The sequence below is a fragment of the Denticeps clupeoides genome, chromosome 15 (assembly GCF_900700375.1).
Source record: "Denticeps clupeoides chromosome 15, fDenClu1.1, whole genome shotgun sequence".
Taxonomy (NCBI): Eukaryota; Metazoa; Chordata; class Actinopteri; order Clupeiformes; family Denticipitidae; genus Denticeps; species Denticeps clupeoides.
Genome location: NC_041721.1, coordinates 3,013,987 through 3,035,832, shown reverse-complemented (window position 1 = coordinate 3,035,832; position 21,846 = coordinate 3,013,987). Strand labels below are relative to the sequence as shown.

General features: G+C 48.5%; 1 protein-coding gene across 3 annotated transcripts in view; it reads right to left on the bottom strand.

Moving 5' to 3' along the window:
- Positions 1–12,613, bottom strand: part of plxna4 (plexin A4) — a 123,409-nt gene extending 110,796 nt beyond the window's left edge. Inside the window, exons 1-2 of one of the 3 annotated variants that reach the window (XM_028955552.1) lie at positions 12,002–12,613; positions 1,513–2,818 (exon numbers count right to left, since the gene is read on the bottom strand). In XM_028955552.1, coding sequence (XP_028811385.1) covers positions 1,513–2,724 — 1,212 coding nt within the window. In that variant the 5' untranslated portion in view covers positions 2,725–2,818; positions 12,002–12,613. The remainder of the gene's footprint in view (positions 1–1,512; positions 2,819–12,001) is intronic. The other 2 variants (XM_028955551.1, XM_028955553.1) reach the window with 2 other exon arrangements.
- Between the last annotated feature and the right edge of the window lie 9,233 nt (positions 12,614–21,846).

The window sequence follows — 21,846 nt, the reverse complement described above, 5'->3', positions numbered from 1 at the left end:
CACACTGTCTCAGATACAAGAGGGACTTGAAAGGGAAGAGAGACGTACGGCGGCGAGTGGCGGAGAGACTGAGCATCGCGTTTAAAATTGCAAAAGCATTTTCAACGTTATTAACCGGCTAATCTGTCCGTAATCAAAGCTGTTACGTTTTTATTGTATATTTCCTCCCCCTGGAAACACAATGAACTGGAAGATTATACGAACCGTTCCTATGCACCGCAATGTTTTTCGTGCTAAAAAAATAGGACATATGAAAATGGTCATAAAACATAAAGCCAGATTTGTTTTATTATAAATACTCAAGTCTCCTGGTTTTGCCGGATGTGGAGGCGCGTAAGCGACGGCGCTCGCATGCGGCGCTGCTGCTTCATGCATTATTTAAGGCAGGAATTCATGTGAGACTAACAACTGCGATTCTTGTAAAAGCAGCCGTGTGATATTAGTGCAACATCCATCTCCCACCAAGATAGCGGGTTCGCCCCCTCCCCGCTCGTGTCACTCCCCACTTTTTACCCTGTCACACCACACAGTCCCATTGTGCACAGATCCGGTAGTAACAAACAAAGAAAAAAAACCGAGCGCGTTTCATTTAATCACTCGCTGGAGACGCCATTGTCTGTTCATACAGCCGTCTGAAGGTGTGCGTGTTAATACATCATTAAGCAAAGCTGCCGATATCATTGGTTTAGGCCGGCTCCACCCCCTTTTGAAGGAAAGGCCAGTGTTCAAATTTATAGTGGGCCGATGTGTGTGAAATGGCACCATCGTGGATCCAAGATCTGGCAGATTTATCCAGTGGAAGAGTGTGAAATAAACAGAAAAATACCCAAATGGCCGTTTATAATCAGTACAGTCGCCACTGATTGAATAAGAAAGAGAAAAGGCTGCGGCGAGGGCTCTGATTGGCTGTTTTTGTTGCGTGGCGAGAGATTAATTTTTGGCCACGGCTGGCATTCAGTGAAATGTCATTACAATAATAGACTGACTCTGGAAGGAAGGCAATTTCTTTTCCTCTTCATCTCGGCCCCGCGATTTATCACATCCGCAAACGCACACAGAAAAGGCGAGAACGGGGGTCTCCAGGCCCGACTGACATTCGGCCTGTCACATGACCTCGGCACAAACAAATCTAATGATGGGCTGCAGCAGTCAGTCTGCACCAATTAGACACGGAAAAGGCCCGGAGGAGCGTGATGGCAGCAGGCAGCAGTCGTATTTACCAGGGTTCTTTTTTTAAGAGCCAATCGTCATAAGACTGGTAATATTTTGGGAAAATGATCTGATTCGTGTGAAAGTACTCATGAATAGAGCTACCGGGTCAGACCGAGCAATCGGCCTCCCGGCCTATAGTACCTATCCTTTCCGTATGATTCGGTGACTGGTCAAAGTGTTTGGCATGTTGTACATTTACTTTATTTTTTTACTTTATTTCATAACAATATGTTTTAAACCTGATCATTTCCCCACACATTCCCTTGACCTATTAGTCCGACGGACTTTTTCCGGACTCACCGCGCTGCTGCAGGGGATGTCCTTGACCTTGAGCCAGGCCAGGTCCAGCGTGCCCTCCCCTTTGTAGCAGGACTGCAGGCGGTCTTTGATGCGCTCGTTGATCTCGCGCAGGGTGAAGGCGCACAGCGCCGACTCCTGGGACGACTCCCTGGGTCGGCGCTTCTGGCCCTTGGAGAAAATGGCGTAGAGGATGTCATCGTTGGGCCCCACCCCGAGCGAGCGGGCCAGGATGGCCCCGGCCTTGGAGAGGTAGGCGGCCTGGAGGAGGCGGTACTCGACCCCGCCCTCAACACAGCCCAGAGGGACCTCCACGTAGGAGTTGAAAGCACGGTCGTCCTTGCAGAGTCGCACCAACTTGGAGGTGTACACCTGCTCCCGCCCCGCTGCTGAAGACCCCGCCCCCGTGCCCCCGCCCATTTCTGGCTGCAGCGTGAGGAAGTACACAAAGTTCCCGCTGGCGAAGCCGTACACGTAGTAGATGTCAAAGTCCGGCACGATGGTGAACGTGTCCGAGGGGATCTTGATCATGGACGCGACGAACTCGTCGTGGAAGACGTACGCGAACATGCCGTCCTCCTCGGAGTTGCGCTCCAGCTTGCGGCTGGAGATGGTGGGGAAGTACTCCGGCTTGCCGTCCACGGCCGTGGCCACGAACAGTTTGTCGGGGCCGGAGCCGGAGTACGACACGATCACGCCGTAGACCGAGCCGCTCTCGTTCACGCCCGACAGGTAGTGCTCCTTTTTGTGGAAGGGCTCCCCGAGTTTGAAGAGGTCGTCCAGCCTGAGCAGCTTGCAGATGCCCTGGTAGAGGCTCCCGCAGGCCAGGAGCCGGTTCTCCCGGTAGTCCATCAGCAGCATCTTGTTGACGTTGTTGGTGAGGGCGAGCGGCTCGCTGCAGGGCTGGACGATGCGCGGCGGGTAGCAGTTGCGGTTGTCCTCGTCCGGCCCCGTCTGGTGGGACACCTGGACCTCCAGGCCGGGCGACAGCTTGTAGATGCGGTTGACCGCGCCCAGGTAGACGTTGCCGTTCCTGTAATCCACCGTCAGGTGGTTGAAGGTCATCTCCGAGTTCTCCGAGTGGAAAGTCCTGAACGTTTTATCCAGCACCGCACCTGCAGGCTGCTGCTGCCGGGGCGCAGATGGACGGACCAGCAGGGCCGACAGGAAGCAGCAGAAGATCAGACGCGTCCCTCTCCTCATGTGGGACGCCATTGTCCAGGTGACTGCAGAGAGGTTCACAGCTCAGTCCAGCAACTATCAGCCAATAAGTGTTCAGGCTGCTCTGCAGACCGTGGACATTCTGCACCTGCGGAGAGGGACCAGACAGGGGGACGTTAAAATGACCTCCATATTAAAATATTACTGTGGCAGTGCAGAAGACGGACGATGGAGGACGAACCAGAAGCGAGAGTCAGAGTGTGTGAAAGAGGCTAAAGGAGGAAACGACCTTCAATATCAGCTTCTCTGAAGCACATGACAGCTTCTGGGCTTTTTTTTTGTCACCCGAGCAATTAGCCAGAGGTGCAGAAAGGGCAGCGCAGGGGAGAAGAGCGCAGATATGGATAGATGCGACACCCCTGGGAGATATCAGCACCACCGCTGGTCCTCCTGACCAGACTCCGCCCTCATGATGGCCTATAATTGATTCTCCACTCTGCATGAGATCTGCATGCTTGGACCATTTCTTCAGATAACCTGAGGAGACACTGAGCGGGAGCTGGCAGACCGCCGACACGCACACACAACACTCACACTCACAGACACACACACTCACACACAGACCACACACAATATACACACACACTACCACACGCACACACACACACTCACAGACACACACACTCACACACAGACAACACACATATACACACACTCACACACCCAACACTCACACACATCACAAACACTCACACAACACACACACACACATACACAACACTCACAGATACACACACATACACACACACACACACACACAAACAGACACAAACACTCGCACACACACACACACATACACAAACACTCGCACACACACATACACACACACTCACAGAGACACACACACAGACACACACACTCACACACAGACACACACATACACAAACACTCGCACACACACACATACACAAAACACTCACAGATACACACACACATACACACACACACACACACACTCACACACAGACACACACATACACACACACTCACACACAGACACACACACTCACACACACGCATACACACACAGACACACGCATACACAAACACTCACAGATACACACACACTCACCATCACACATACACACACACACTCACTCTCAGATCTGCACACTCACATACACACACACTCACCATCACACGCATACACACACACACACACACACTCACTCTCAGATCTGCACACACCCACAGGCCAGTCAGAGGGAAGTGGCGGGTATAGAAGCTGATTGTCTCCCCGTCTCTAAGATTCCGGCACATACTCCCACGCTGCACATTAACAATACGGCAAAAAAACGAGTCCCAGCGGCGGTGGCGGGCGCGGCGGGAGACCTCGACCCCTGACCCCCATCCACCGGATTTCTACAGCAAGGCCCACCCACTCACCACGCAAAACACAGAGGAGTTCACACGCGGCCCGGTGTCACCTCACCTCAAGGACAGAGCATGGGGACGTTCGTCATCCTCCATCACACCTAACCTCCTCCCACTTGGTGCACGCCTGCGCCGTGTAATTAGCTGATGCGCCGAAAATGGCGCATTAGAGCAGGAAAGCGCTCTCCTGGGTGAACTCCGAACCCCAGCGGCTGCTGTGTTTATAATATTTACCACCATCAATTCCACACAGTTCGCATTTCAGGTAGTCGGTCCAGTTTGGTACGTTTGTGATGGAGCGATCAATGCAAATGTTCTCAAAAACCCAGTGAGAGTAGGACTGAACTCGTAACAAGTTTTTTTATTCTTTAATATCATAGAAATACAGACATGCACATTTAACCAGAAAACAGCGTGGCGCTTGTGTATTTTTCAGAACTTCCAGAACATATCTGCCGACCTGAGAAGAACGTTACTGGAGGCTTCTCCACACACACTCTCTCACACACACACACACACACACACACACAACACAATGCAACTCATGAGTGGCAGGTCAGCGTCCCTCCTGTCTAAATGGGCAGAGTGACACTGCGGCCTCACACACGCGCGCGCTACACACGCCGAATGCACACACACACACACACACACACGCGCGCGCTTATTAGAGGAGTTTTTATTCCCAGACCACATGCTGAGCAAACACATCAAAAGGGTGCTAATGAATTCATGTTTGGTGGAACAGAGAGTCTGAGACACACACACACACAGCATATTTAGAGACGGGGGGAAAAGAACACACTGCAGTTGGAGATTACACTCTGTGTGTGTGTGTGTGTGTGTGTGTGTGTGTGTGTGTGTGTGCGTCGCTTGCTGAATAATTGGATATTTATGCTTTCCATTTCTTTTTACTGAATTTGTATTTTTTTCGTCTTTCTGCTCTTCGCCGTCACCGGAAAAAAAACAAAAGAGTCTTTCAAGGAAGAAATGAATCTTTAAGCTGCGACTGTCCAAATGAGAGGCGTTTAGGAGCAGATAAGGCAGCTTTGGAAACGACTGCGGCGGCGTGAACTCGTCGGAGAGGAGAAAAAAGACCCCGAGGATGAGAGCAGGCGCTGCTCAGACATGACGGCGACGGCGTCCTACACACTCCAAACACGAGCACGCCAAACTCGCTTACTTTGGTTTCTACCAGCAATTTAAGAACGGCGTCTTGATGAAGGGTTCTCCAGGGGTCTGCTTGTTCTGTAGACCATAGCTGCTTCTCCTTCCGGGTCCGTTTCAAAAAAGACAAAAATCAGACCAAAAAAATGACCAATGCAGCACACACACACACACACACACACACACACACACACACACACAGTCCAAAATGTCATCAGACTGGCCTGGTGTTGGCGCTGGGGGAAGGGAGCTGATCCACTGTTAGGATGTTCTAAGAGCATTATTCTGGGACAGTGCAATTCAGCTTTCATTATCACAGGTCACACACACACACACACACACACACTCCTGTTCGGATTTCATTAATACTGGCCTCGCTCAGCCTGATCCATCCTGCTGTTCCTCTCTCACAGATGGAGGAACTCATCCCCAGCGGAGGTCTGCAGGATGAAGAATGGGGGGGGCTGAGGAGGAGTGTGTTTGTGTTTTTAATTATCGTTACACAACCCGCCGGGTTCGGGGTTACTGCCCCGCAATGCCTCATGGGAAAATTAAGAGCCAGCAGAGGAGCTATAAAGGTCACGCTAATTACATGCAAATGATCAGAACGTTACGGTGCAACATCACCACACGGCAGCAGGAACCAATCAAGAACCCATTCAGAACCCATTCAGAACCCATTCAGAACGTTCCGTGAGCGGTTTTTCTGCTTCGCGAATTGATGTATTTCAAAGCTGAAAAGCTGGTCAGGCAAATCCAGAGGATCTGAGGAACATGTTGACATCTGTCCGTCCTCCTCCGCGCTCCCCCGTCCCCGTCTTCTCTAATCCCCCCTGACTTGAAAAGCACCGAGGTTCCCCCCGTCACCCTGTCCAGACAAATGGAGACGCCTCTGTTCGGTACAGATCTCATGCCACTCCTTTCCCTGTCGAACTTTTCCTCGGGTCAAAGGTCACGGGCCCGTCAGCGTTGCCCTCGCGCCCCAACTTTCTCTGCTCACATATTACAGCACGAGGCAGACGGCGTTCCCATTAGACAATCATATACTAATGGATACGCATTACGTGGCCGGAACCACAATAGATCCGTAGACAACGAGGACATTAACATTCGCCGGCTAATTTACGGAACAGAGCGAGAAACAAAGCGACTGCCAGCGCCGCTAATTAATCACGTTATTAATTAAGCTGCGTAATGGCCTCCGGTCCGGCAGCGGGGAGGAGGGCGATCGATCCCCGGGCCGGCGTCACCGACCCCGCAGATGAACTTCTTACACGCGATGCCTGATAATCGCCGGCTTTACGATGGACATAAAGCGCTAAGCGGCCGTTTTAATTTATCTCCTGCTGTATTCGCGCTGAAATGAGCTTAGGATGAATTCATCTGCAGTAATCCACCCGCGCGCACACACACACACGTATACACACACGCGTATACACAATGTTGTTTGTCGGGAAGTGATATTGTGTTTTTAGGATTTCTGTCTCGTAATTCTTCAGCAGGGTGGGTTAATGCAGAAATAATGTTCTAAATATTCATTTTTATTCCTTTTGCAGCCTTATTTAATCATCCTGCTGCAACACAAAACCAAGATGAACGTCTGGACTCTCGGAACCTCACAAATTACAGCAGGACAACAGAAAGGAACTTTCCAGAAGGTCACCAGAAGTGATGAGAACTGGCAGGGCCAGACGGAACCAACACCGGCACCAAACCGTACATGCCTGGACCGGAAGAGTCCATGTGCATCCACACACACACACAGACACACACACAGATGTCTGAGATTAAAGGCTATTTGCATAATTGTCGCCGTGGTAATTGCCTCTGGGATTACTTAATGGACTCCACCAACTACAGACGCAACGTCAATTAAAGCGACATATGCAGCCCACCTGAGCGCAGACAGCATCTTCACCGCCGGGCGAAGGGCTCCGCCCGGGTCGGGACCCGCACGCCGCGACTCACCGCGAACGAAGCGGCGCCTCGGCCCACCCGCCCCAGGGCCATTAGAGCGGGAGAACAGAAGCTCGCGTGTTCGTCCCCTGGCCAGAGCCTGAAAGGACGGCCACCGACCCTCGTTTACAGACACTGCCCGGAGCGAGGTGACACCGCGGCCCCGCGGCCCCGAGGCCCCGTGCCAGTCACGTTACCCTCCCGGCTCCGGGGTCGCACTTCTCCAGGAGAACCGGTGTGACACGGCAGACCGCTCTGTGGCGCCTGGTGGCTTTTCACGTTTCATGTGCTCTGCGACCGGACAGATTCGTGGCCGGGGCGTCACTACGAGCGTCCCTCGTTCGGGCCAGACAGGGTTATTCTCGGGGGCGGAGTAACACTCCACGCTCCTCTCACCCCTCGCGGACGCGCCGCTGGCGGCGTTTCCTCCGCACGCCTCCGTTTAGCCTCCCGTTCGGCACACGTGGGCTCTCTGGCGCCCCCTGGCATGCCGCACTGGCCGCCGGGGAAACTGCACCGGGAGAGAAGTTAACCAGTCACGTTGCCATGGGAACACATTCGGCTGCGTGGGCGGCTATAGGATTGGAGCGTAACACACACACGCACACACACACAAACACCACTGAGGTACAGGGACAAATGCGCCAAGCACATTAGCATACGGAGGTCATTAAGAGTGGAGGTCAAGGGTCACCAGCAACGGGACAAAGTCTTGTGTGTTTTTTTCACACAGCAAACATTTACTGGGGAAACTATTGACTTTCTCACACACACAACAGACAAGGGAAAAGTTGTTTTAATTCATTCGCTGTCCATTTCATCCATTCTGATTTTGTCATCGTAAAATGCATTAATTCAGCATTCGTTTCATTAACAGGTCTGTAGCTCCGAGGTCATTTTTCATCGGATAATAGCCGTAAAATAAATGCAGAAGTCATTTTTTTGGGAAACTGTGAAGGCCATTTCTGCAGCATGACCAGAATGAACTTGTTCCCAAATAAATGGAGATGAAGCATATGGTCAGGAAAGACCCCCGGTGTGGCTGTTAAGAAGAGGACAGGTTACAGAAAGGCCTGGCAGGGGACGTCCATACAGATGGGTGTGAGTAATGGCTACAGTAGTACACACACACACACACACACACACACACAATATACAGCCAGTTTTACCCCTCACACACACACAATACAGCCAGTTTTAACCCTCACACACACACACACACACACACAATATACAGCCAGTTTTACCCCTCACACACACACACAATACAGCCAGTTTTACCCCTCACACACACACACACACAATAGCCAGTTTTACCCCTCACACACACACACACAGAATATACAACCAGTTTTACCCCTCACACACACACACACACACACACACAATACAGCCAGTTTACCCCTCACACACACACACACACACACACACATGCAATAAAGCCAGTTTTAACCCTCACACACACACACACACACACACACACACAATACAGCCAGTTTTAACCCTCACACACACACACACACACGCAATACAGCCAGATTTACCCCTCACACACACACACACAAAATATACAGCCAGTTTTACCCCTCACACAAACACACACACACACACACAATACAGCCAGTTTTACCCCTGACACACACACACACACACACACAATACAGCCAGTTTTACCTCTCACACACACACACAATACAGCCAGTTTTAACCCTCACACACACACACACACACACACATACACACACACACAATACAGCCAGTTTTAACCCTCACACACACACACACACACGCAATACAGCCAGTTTTACCCCTCACACACACACACACACACACACACACATGCAATAAAGCCAGTTTTAACCCTCACACACACACACACACACACACACAATACAGCCAGTTTTAACCCTCACACACACACACACACACGCAATACAGCCAGATTTACCCCTCACACACACACACACAAAATATACAGCCAGTTTTACCCCTCACACAAACACACACACACACACAATACAGCCAGTTTTACCCCTGACACACACACACACACACAATACAGCCAGTTTTACCCCTGACACACACACACACACACACACATCCATTTGCTTTGTGACATGCACATTCATGCTCTCTCTCTCTCTCTCTCTCTCTGCCACGTCGGCTGGAAAGTGATGAGTCAGGTTTGGGTTCGATGCTGCAGGTCGGCCTGATCTCATGAGATGAAAATGGAGATGAAGTCTAACGCACGATGATTTCACACAGAGAGGCCAAATGGAAACAAATAAACGCTTCAGACGCTCTGCAATTTTCACATCATTTCATGCATCTGAAACAAAACTAATTTGTGGCTCGTCACGCCCGGCTTAGCAGCAGCAGACAGAGACGTCGCGTTCGGCACGTAAACCTCTCGCTTTAAAGCCACCAGGAAGGTTCTACCGACTAGAAGCGTCCCGGGAGGAGGACGTGTGTTGGCGTCCTGCGGAGGAATAACGGGAGCGGCGCGTGTGGAACAGCCCCGTCGCCGCGGTGACAAGACGCTGGCTTTCTATCAGAATGCTGCTCATTATCCCCAACACACACACACACACACACACACACACATCATCGGCGTCATCCACGCGTCTATCCAAACACACGGGACACGTTGAGGTGTGAGACACCCCAGCAGACCCACACACACATCACAGATTCATTAACCGCAGTTATTTATTCGTAGAGTCGGATCTGAGACGCGCATCATCATCATCATCATTCATCTCCGTTTCAAAAGGCAGCGGAGGAAGCGTCAGTCTGGGAAGCTGTGTGTCTGGTGGCGTTCGCAGCTCAGCGGGGGAGGCAACACACTGGCACGCCGAACACTGCCACCCATTCACAAGGCCACAAACACACTATTCAGCCTGGTTCCACACACACGCACACACACACAGGTCGCCACCACCTTCACCACCAGCATCTACACACCAGCTCATCTAACCAGAGACTCTTCATCAGAGGACGGGTCTACATACAACACAACAGCCGGATACACACACACACACACACAGGTCGCCACCACCAGCATCTACACACCAGCATGTCTAACCAGAGACCCTTCATCAGAGGACGGGTCTACATACAACACAACAGCCGGATACACACACACACACACACACACACACAGGTCGCCACCACCAGCATCTACACACTAGCACATCTAACCAGAGACTCTTCATCAGAGGACGGGTCTACATACAACACAACAGCCGGATACACACACACACATATGCACACACACACAAGTGATAAGTGATAAAGTGAAGTGATTGTCACATACACAGCAGCACAGCACATGGTGCACACAGTGAAATTTGTCCTCTGCATTTAACCCGTCACCCTGAGTGAGCAGTGGGCGGCCATGACAGGCGCCTGGGGAGCAGTGTGTGGGGACGGTGCTTTGCTCAGTGGCACCGACAACCTTCTGATTACGGGGCCGCTTCCTTAACCGCTAGGCCACCACTGCACACACTCACACACACACACGCACACATACACACACACACAGGTCGCCACCACCAGCACGTCTAACCAGAGACTCTTCATCGGAGGACGGGTCTACATACAACACAATGCGGCGGATACACACACACATACACACACACACACAGGTCGTCACCACCAGCATCTACACACCAGCACGTCTAACCAGAGACTCTTCATCAGAGGATGGGTCTACATACAACACAATGCGGCGGATACACACACACACACACACACACACATCTGCACTGGCCCGCCTGTCCTTCCTGACCCAACATCCTGGATCATTTTAATTCTGATTTAATAATGCAACACTTTATAAACGGGCATGATGATACACGCACAGCTTTGCAACGTCAGTAAATCTTTATCAGCTTCTGCTCCACATTTACTCAAAGTTCAGAGTCTCCACCGCGGCCGGACGCGCCGTTATAATCCAGAAAAAAAACGCTGTAACATGTAGTTATGGTGCAGAATAAAAAGCAAGAACGCTAGATATAATAAAGAATAACGCAGTAACGCAACGTTATCATAAAAAATAACACAGTGACGCGCAGTTATAATCCTGAATAAATCAGAAAACACGAGGTTACAATCCAGAATAACGCAGTAACGCGAGGTTATAATCCCGAATAAATCAGTAACGCGTGGTTATAATCCCGAATAACGAAGTAACGCGTGGTTATAATCCAGAATAAATCAGAAAACGCGAGGTTATAATCCCGAACAACGCAGTAACGCGTGGTTATAACGCATGACAACGCAGTAACGCGTGGTTATAATCCAGAATAAATCCGAAAACGCGAGGTTATAATCCCGAACAACGCAGTAACGCGTGGTTTATAACGCATGACAAACGCAAGTAACGCGTGGTTATAATCCAGAATAAATCAGAAAACGCGAGGTTATAATCCCGAACAACGCAGTAACGCGTGGTTATAACGCATGACAACGCAGTAACGCGTGGTTATAATCCAGAATAAATCCGAAAACGCGAGGTTATAATCCCGAACAACGCAGTAACGCGTGGTTATAACGCATGACAACGCAGTAACGCGTGGTTATAATCCAGAATAAATCAGAAAACGCGAGGTTATAATCCCGAACAACGCAGTAACGCGTGGTTATAACGCATGACAACGCAGTAACGCGTGGTTATAATCCAGAATAAATCCGAAAACGCGAGGTTATAATCCCGAACAACGCAGTAACGCGTGGTTATAACGCATGTCAACGCAGTAACGCGCTGGTAGAGTACCTGGCCACGCAGTAACGCGGTTCATTCCCAGGTGAATCGACCCGCAGTACCGCATCGGACCGGCGGAGAGGTGGGAACGCGGGGTCTCCAGACTGCGAAATTCTCACGCCCTGTTCCCCACGTCCACGTCCACGTCCACACACGCCCCCCCCGGCAGCGCTTATCGGCGATAAACTTGCTTTCTCTGCGGAACGAGTCGCGCTGCGTGGTCCGGCTCTGCGGATGTCCGGGATTACGGGGCCGGGATGGTGCAGTGTCCTCACCGCGGTCCGCTGCGGAACAGGTAACGCGTCCCACCTGACTCCCGCTCCGAGGAAGCCGCCGCAGTGACGCGACGCGACGCACGACTCCCAACTCCGCTACTCCACAGTTACGCAAGAGTCCCGCGGCGGCGGCGGCGGCGGCTGCGGCGCCCGGTTCCGTCCTCGCCAGCAAGAGAATCCCGGAGCCCGGAGACGCTCCCTCCCATCCTCGGGTCTCTCTGCAGATCTCTGGTGGCGAGCTGGAGACCGAGCTGCTGCTGGAGGAGGTGGTGCCGGGCGCTGGAGGTCCTCCCCTCTCCACAGACACCTTCAAGTCACGCCTCACACGAGCCGGAGACGAGGGTCACCTCGGACCCCACCCGGACACTCGAGGGGTCACTGAGATGCGCAGACGTCCACATCCAGTTTTTTTTTTTTTTTAATCCTGGAAGAAAGACCTCATCTGGCATGAAGGGGATTTAGAGGGGGGAACATGATCAGAGGATTTGAATATCTAATCTAATCTGGATCATTGTAAAAAAAAAAAAAAACAATAAAAATGGAGATTAGTATATAAAGATGCAATTAAGATTACACGCGCTATGTCAAGAGTTGATTTCTTTGTAAATTTATGATAATGCCTGTGTAGGTCGGATTTATTATAGACGTGTTAATCAAATTAAATCTGCATTCGGGAAAAAGGGGGGTTGGAGTATTTATGGCTTCAGCAGATTGTCTTGGAAGGTTATTGGGCTATTTGATATATTTTATACCAGTTAGATATAATAAAAGCAGGCAGTAATGAGGTTTTTAAAAAAGTGATGGAGCTCCAGCCTTCATCGTTCCGTTCGAATGTTCGAGGTGCAGCGTTGCTTTAAAGATGAATCTTCTTGCCGCGTTGCGCCTCTAAATGCTGCATTGCAGCGCCACCTGCAGGTGGACGGAGGACTGCAGTTCATCGCTTCGCCGACAGAAAGGGAAGATTAAAAAAATAAAAATTTAGATTGTTCTTGAGTTGTCACATATCGCTATGACGTCACAGAAACGGAGAAACCTTGTTTCGACTTGTCACCTCAGCATTAAAGAAAGCCAAAGTGAGGCGATTGTCATTCTGATGCACAGCACACGGTGACACGGTGAAACGTGTCCTCTGCTTCTAACCGTCACCCTTGACGAGCAGTGGGCAGCCACGACAGGGGCAGCCTTCGTCAAGGGGCCCTCGGTGGCACCACTAGGCCACCGCCGCCCCGGACAGTAGAACTGAAGTAATCCTCTGACCTTCCATAGCTCAGGACGTCCTCCATTTCTCCATGTCTACTGGATGAAGAGAATCTCTTGAATAAAACCCAACGCTAATTAAAATGAAGAGGTCCGTCTTTCAGTCTATATGTTAATTGATTGAAATTGGCCAGGGTGATGGACATAAATGGTCAACCTTTTCCCTGATCAATGGGCTGCCCACCCTAACCAATCGATAAGATGAGGGTACTCTCCAAAAGATGTCAGATATATTAGTATAAATGATGACTGTATCTGCGAGATACTGAATGAGCTACATACCGGGAGGCGAAATGATCTTTAAATACGATGTACGTCAATATCTGCAGGTTAATAAATCACCGATACAGAGGAAGGAAGGTTAAAGGTTAAAGCCCGTGGAAGGGACCCTGAGTGAAAGTAATGAGTATCATTGGCATTTTTGTGAAGCAGCACAAGGTCCAGGCGTTCACGTCGGCTCCGTACGAGTGAGTTCGATGCGAAATTGAAAACAACGGGTATCGGGTGCGCCAAGGTCGGTTCTCTAGGTCCCCTCCTTTAGTCCCGTAATATTCGCTTAAAGAGCAAACAGTTGGTTGAAAATAACACACGTCTGATTTCAGTTGCGTTCTGGAGTTGGACTCCGGCCGTTCTGGGCGGAAGTGATCAATAAGGGGCTGGCCCGGAACACGGATTCCCGGGAACGGCGTCAAACAGCGTTTATCACCCCGCGTGGAGCGTCGTAGACGAGATGGACGGACGAGGAGCAGCTGAACTCGGCAGCTGTCTGTTTTCGGTAGTAAAACTTTCTCCCCATTTCCCCCCTCACTGGAGCAGAAGTCATTCATCGAGTCTTTCGCCCTCTGGTCAGTCGCCAATTACCGCGGCGTTATTTAAAGGAGGCAGGAACTCGGAAGGAGATGGGCTCCAGGACGTTGGCCCGGAATTAACCGCTTCGCCGGTCCTCCTTCCCCGTTTATCTTGCGAATGAGAGCCAAGGTGAGGGCGGCACGAAAAGGCCCTGATTGGGGCCCCCCCCCTCTGGCTCTCCGAGGGCCCGGTCGCGTCCAGGCAGCGAGCGGAACCCAGGGAGGCGCCCTGTTCAGGGACGGCGGACATCCATCATGCATCACGGGCGCCCCCCCCCCCCCCCCCCCCCCCGCCACTAAATCACGCATACAAATGTGCGCGCCCGCACGGGGTGGGGGGGCCATCTTTTATAACAGGAACAATAATATTTATGGGCTGCCAATGGGAGAAAAATATTACAACGTCTGTCTTCATAAAAGTGTCGGCCGGCCCTTGTATCCGCGGCTCTGCGCGGGGCCTCGTTGCGGCGTGTGATTTAAATCGCCGCGACTTCTCCTCTTTTGTGGGCGGCCATTACGACCCGCTAACGCGAGACTGGGACAATTACGGCGTCCACGCGCTGGGGTGCGAGCGATTATTTCCTCTGAATCGCAGGGCGTTTTCGGCCTCAACGCGTCCAAGTTCCCACTTCCCGAGGCCTCCGGTGGAGACGCGGCTTTTTATCAGGAGAGGAAACCTTCCTGCAGCCCCGAGGTGACATGGCCACCGCCATTTTTTCTCTGTGGGCACCGCTGTCCACTCTGATGAGACAGAGCGCCCGCCTGTGGCCCTCAGCAGCGCAGATAAAGCCAGATGACCGGGCGGAGCGAGAGCTCAGAGAACATTGGCACCCGTGGCCATTTACTCAAGGGCTGCAGAGCCAATGTTCCGTCTGTCTCGTATTCGTATGTCTCCAGGTTCAGACCAGGCTGTGTCTGTGACAGGATTTCATAGAGCTGCACCTCGTGTTCTTCACTTCTGGATGAAGGTGGACCTCATCCAGCCCGCAGAGTAAAGCACTCTCACCAGAGGATGAAAGGGTGCGGTTAACAAATGGACGGATGTGAAGTAATGTACTTACAAGACACTCGAATGATCGGGTAGGTTTTACTGGGCAACAACACTCATGGTGAATCACGTAAATATATTACAAGAACAATATAAAATCATCAATGAATGGAACATCAGTAAACACACAGACAAGTGCAGTAAGTACTCAATGAGTACTGTACACATAGAGTACAATATACACAGAAAACTATACACACAGGATACTGTACACACAGGGTGCTACATACACTGAATACTGTACACACAGAATAATATATACACAGAATACTGTACACACAGAGTACTATAGACACGGAGTACTGTACACACAGAGTACTATAGACACGGAGTACTGTACACACAGAGTACTGTACACACAGAGTACTATACACTGAATACTGTACACAGAGCATTATACACATGGAGTACTGTACACACAGAGTACTGTACACAAAGAGTACTATAGACCCGGAGTACTGTACACACAAATTACTATACACACAGAGTACTGTACACACAGAGTACTATAGACACGGAGTACTGTACACACAAAGTACTATACACACAGAGTACTGTACACACAGAGTACTATACACTGAATACTGTACACAGAGCATTATACACATGGAGTACTGTACACACAGTATACTATACACACAGAGTACTATAGACCCGGAGTACTGTACACACAAAGTGCTATACACACGGAGTACTGTACACACAAAGTACTATACACACAGAGTACTGTACACACAGAGTACTATACACTGAATACTGTACACAGAGCATTATACACATGGAGTACTGTACACACAGTATACTATACACACAGAGTACTATAGACCCGGAGTACTGTACACACAAAGTACTATACACACAGAGTACTGTACACAAAGAGTACTATAGACCCGGAGTACTGTACACACAAATTACTATACACACAGAGTACTGTACACTGAATACTGTACACAGAGCATTATACACATGGAGTACTGTACACACAGTGTAATATAGACACAGAATACTGTACACACAGAGTACTATACACCAAATACTAGGCACAGAGTACTGCACACATAAAGTACCATACACATAGATTACTGTGCACACCAAGTGAGATAATACACACATATGACAGTCAGAGGCAGGATTTGATGAGGCTGGGTGCAGTGGCAGAGGAAGATTAATGTCCCGTCCCTCTCTTCCCTGCACACTGTCGTCTCTTCCGCCTCCGCCTCATTGTTTTCAATAAAGTGTCAGGCTTGGCCATTATGTAATCACATGTAATCACGTTTGTGATTTGGGATCAAGAGTTTGATGCAATCAATGGCTATTAGAATCAGCCGCTATTGATTGAAAGGCAAGACCTGATACCATCTCTCCATCTTCCTCTTCCCCTGGTGCCTTCAGCGTAGTCCTCCTCCGCTGCATGTTCCATGCTGCTGGCATTACCAGCCCAGTGCGTGGACGGGGGGATGCAAGAGAAAATTATTTTTTCCAGGGCGCTGGTAATGCTGGGAATGTCGGGAATGTTGACTGTGATTAGGTTGTGCAGAGGGGCAGGGGAGGAGCTGCTTTTGTTTCTCCTCGTGTTCACCTTGTTCTCCATCTCCTTCACACTTATAGACTCCCCTCCCTCCGTCTCTCTACGCCTGATCTTTTTATCTTCATCTCGCAATGAGACATTTACACACTCACACACCTGCGTAAGGGGCGTTTCCAGACATGTCCTGCAGTGTGTTATTTCTTCTTATTATTATTTCACGTCTTATTATGCAAATATTCATAACATTAATACGGAAACATGCTAAAGGTTAAAAACAGTGCATGCACAAGTATATCCTGCTGAGTGTGTGTGTATGTGTGTGTGTCCTGCAGGTATTTGCATGCTCCCAAGGTGACATTTAAAGGACAGTTTCACTGTAAAGGTTGTGTGTGAGGCTTCATTATTCTCTACTGTAAATGGTGATGCACTGTGGTGTGTGTTTGTGTGTGTGTGTGTGAATAGGTGAGCTCACCTGGGAGCTCTTTCAGTGAGTCTAAGAGCATGCAGGGAATATACGGTCATTTCTAGCACTGTGTGTACGTGTGTGTGTGTGTGTATTGAACATGTATACCTGTGTAAAGGTGTTAACATCAATTTGTGATTTCATGTAAGTGTTTATCTCCATACATGGATGTACTTGAGTGTGTGTGTGTGTGTGTGTGTGTGTGAGTGTGAACACTGCGGCAGGCGGTTTCCTCCAGGATCTCTCATTAAGATGAGGTGCTGAGTCGAGCTGAGGGAGGGCCGGCCTCTGCAGCAGCAGCAGCGCTCAGCATGGCGCTCACACACACACACACACACACACACACACACACACACACACACACACACACACACACACACACACTCACCTCAAAAAACCATCCAATAATCTACACGCCATCACAGAACATACTAAGCATAAAGTATACTCACAAATACATGCCAGACAGTGACACACATAGAAATATTACCAAACACACACTCAAAAAACATCATAAACACACATCAGACTGCACACTCACACTTGTTTGTGTATCTTGTCACAATAGTAATCAGGAAAATGTCCCAATGCTGAGATCACACACACACACACACACACACACACACACACACACACACACAGTGATGAAGGGCAGAGGCTGCATGTTGATTCAGTCACACTCTCATGATGATGCAATATCTCCTATTAATGGAATAATTGAGCGTCTGATTGCTGTTGACTCTCAGAGAGGCGGCTGACAGGAAGGCCTGAGAAATTATATTTTTATTTTTTGCGCTGAAATCTGATTATTGATAAGGCGCGTCTCGGCTTTATTTGAATGGAAATGAAGCGCTAGATTAACTGCAGCCACGGTCTGACAGTATCTATTTTTTCATGAAATTACATTTATTTTGCTGATCGGATGGATTTCTCTGGTGCTTTCGATGATGAGCACATATTTGATTTGGGAATTGGAAAAGCCATCATATTATTACATTATTACCTGTGGCGATTCCTGTGTAAATAACCGCAGTAAACAGAGGACTATAGACGGGAAGGTGGATAAAGACGAAAGCAGAAACGCAGAAACTCAGAATAAGACAAGTAGCGAATTACATATCATCAGAATAATCATAACCTGGACGGGACTGTCAGAGCAGCGCATCTGAACTACTGTGATGATTACACACTTTTCTATTCATGGTGATTACTGCAAAGAAAAATGCTTCACAATTTGGTCAGAGGAAACATTGCTGACTGGGAAATGTTCTCTTTCAATTTTGTGACAATTGATTTGCATTTTAGCAAATCTACAGGGTGGGCCATTTATATGGATGCACCTTAATAAAATGGGAATGGTTGGTGATATTAACGTCCTGTTTGTGGCACATTAGTATATGTGAGGGGGTAAACTTTTCTAGATGGGTGGTGACCATAGTGGCCATTTTGAAGTCGGCCACTTTTGTTTTTTCAATAGGAAGAGGGTCATGTGACACATCACATTTATTGGTAATTTCACAAGAAAAACAATGGTGTGCTTGGTTTTAACGTCACTTTATTCTTTCATGAGTTACACTTTACAAGTTTCTGACCACTTATAAAATGTGTTCAATGTCACCAACCATTCCCATTTTATTAAGGTGTATACACATATAAATGGCCCACCCTGTAGAATAGCACTGATAGAACGTAGAACGCTGAAGGAAGAAACAGGGTTCTGTGATACCAGAGATGCTTTGTGATACAGAGCTGCATCTGTCCTGTGATGTCACCTGATACATCTGGAGAAAAATTTAATTCTTCTAATCCAGCACAGACACACACACACACACACACACTCAGGAACAGCAGGACAGAACGGTGTCCTCTCCCTAGAGCAGACCTGAAAGGACACGACTGCAGCAGCTCACCCAGGCAGAAACACACAGTCCAGCAGTGCAGCTGCCTTCTGCCACACACACACACACACACACACACACACACACACACACAGAGCACAATGTGAAGAACGCAGAGTCTTTACATATAAAGTAAGAGTAAACAAGGTTGAAGAAGATGTGTGAGACAGATGGAGGAAGAGGGACAGGCGTCGGTGGATGAACAGAAAGATGGAGAAGGTGAGTGTGTGTGAGGTGTGTGTCAGCTGCGCTGGACGTGGCGGGTGTCCATGTTAATGAGAATAAAGTGGCGTCCTGCTCTGCAGCCGTCCACACGCCTCCCGTCACCAATTCGGAGTCAATTGAGTGAGAAAAAGCAAAATCACGAGATAATTCAATTTATGGTTGGCTGCTTCTGACCTGAAGGGTCTGAGTACAGGTCAGTGTGTCTCTCTCTTTCTCCCACACACACACACACACACACAATCATGCTAACACACACAAAGAAGCTTTCTTTTTACACTTTCTCTCAGTCACACACACACACAGAATGTATCTTAATCAGAAACAATCCAATAGTAAATATTTGTACATCTGATATAATCAGAATTAGACCCAAAATATCTTATGTAATGAAATAGTATAGAATTATGGATAAATTACAGAACTCATTGTAATTATAGTGGTAGTAGTAGTAATAACAACACCAGTAATAATCAGGACTTGTCACGTCCATGCGGGCATGACGCAGCGGGTGTATGGAGAGGAGGACGAAGAGTGACGAGAAGACGAGGAATGAAGGACGCAATCACCTGACATCACGAAACCGGGGTTTAATTGGTGAAGCACAGGACAGGGGAGACATCCGAGACGTTGACAGTGGTGAACACGGAACATAACGTTAAAGACCTGACGGCGAACAGAAACGAACAGGGCAGCTTTATACATTTTACACAGGTGAAAACGATTAGGGAACATTACACATGACAACAGTGAAACCCCATTCCGGATCCCGGACCAGAGTAACCCCATTTCGGACCGGATTGTGACAGAACTATTGGAAGAACACGATGATGTGTCCACCAGCTTCAGGTGCACTCAAAAGAAAGTCATAAAACCAAATCAGGGGTTTTTATAACTTCACCTGATGGACTGAAAAGGATTAAGTTCATAACTAGTCATTCAGTCAATTCATTGTCCATAAGACCCCTTCAAACACCATTTAAGGATAACAGCCTTCACCTCACTGCAGGCTAGATCCTGGCACACTGCATGGTGCAACTTTCTAGACGTACCACACAAATAAGTACATAAAAATTTTAAGTAAATGATATAACATATTGCATGTAGAATATAAAAATTATATAACAAATTACATGTACAGTATGTTAATTATATAATGTATGACATATAGAGTAAGTTGATGATATAACGTTTCAAATGTAGAGTATATTTATGATCAAACATATTACATGTAGAGTATGCTCATGACACAACAGATCATCATATAGAGTAAGTTTTATACATGTCACACGTGCATTATGTTTATGATATAACATGCCACATGTAGAGTAAGTTAATTTAATGTATCGCTTGTATGGTATGTTTATTATATATATATATATATATATATAATAACGGTATGTTGTAGAGTAATAACGGTAACATGTAGAGTATGTTGATGATATAACGGACCACATGTAGAGTTTGTTGATGATATAACATGTGACATGTACAGTTTGTTGATGATATAACGTGTGACATGTAGACATGAAGAGTATGTTGATGATATAACGTGTGACATGTAGAGTATGTGTATGGTGTAACGTACCACATGTACCAGTACCGTGGTGTTGAAATCGCTTTATAATGGAGATGTGATGATACTCTACAATATGGAGAAGAGCAAAATGGAGTTGTAATATCGCAAGCTGTACCTTTTGATAATCATACACACACACACACACACACACACACACACACACACACTCAGACTGATGTGACACATAAATTCCTCCAGGGTGGCTATGTGGGTCAGTGCTCTCAGAAACGAGCCTCTATTTTACTCGGCTTCATATGGAAAAGCCCCCGTCCACACAGGTGAAATACGTCCCCATCAGAGGTGCCGCTGATGCTGTTCCACTGGTCCTGGATCAGATGGGACTGATGGCTCTCATGTGGACGGTAAAGGGCAGCAGCGGCGTAAAATCTGCCTGCAGTTCAGCACGAGTGGAAAAGGCCGGAGTGCCGGTGGAGTTTAGCGCATGCCATGTATTGATTTCTGCTGGAATCATTACGATGGGGTTAATGGGGAGCAGAGCTGTCTTTTCTTTGGGAGGGAGGGGGGGTAGTCAAAGATTACACACACACATATACAGTATACACACACACACACACTTGCACACCAGAGCGACTGACAGATCCGCAGAGGTCGTTTTAAGAAACAGAAGATAAAGAAACACCACAAAACTCACAACATCCATCATATATACGTCCTGAAGAAGATTCCACAGATCTTGTTCAACTTACGTAGGTAAATATGTAGTCACGATGTGTTCCTT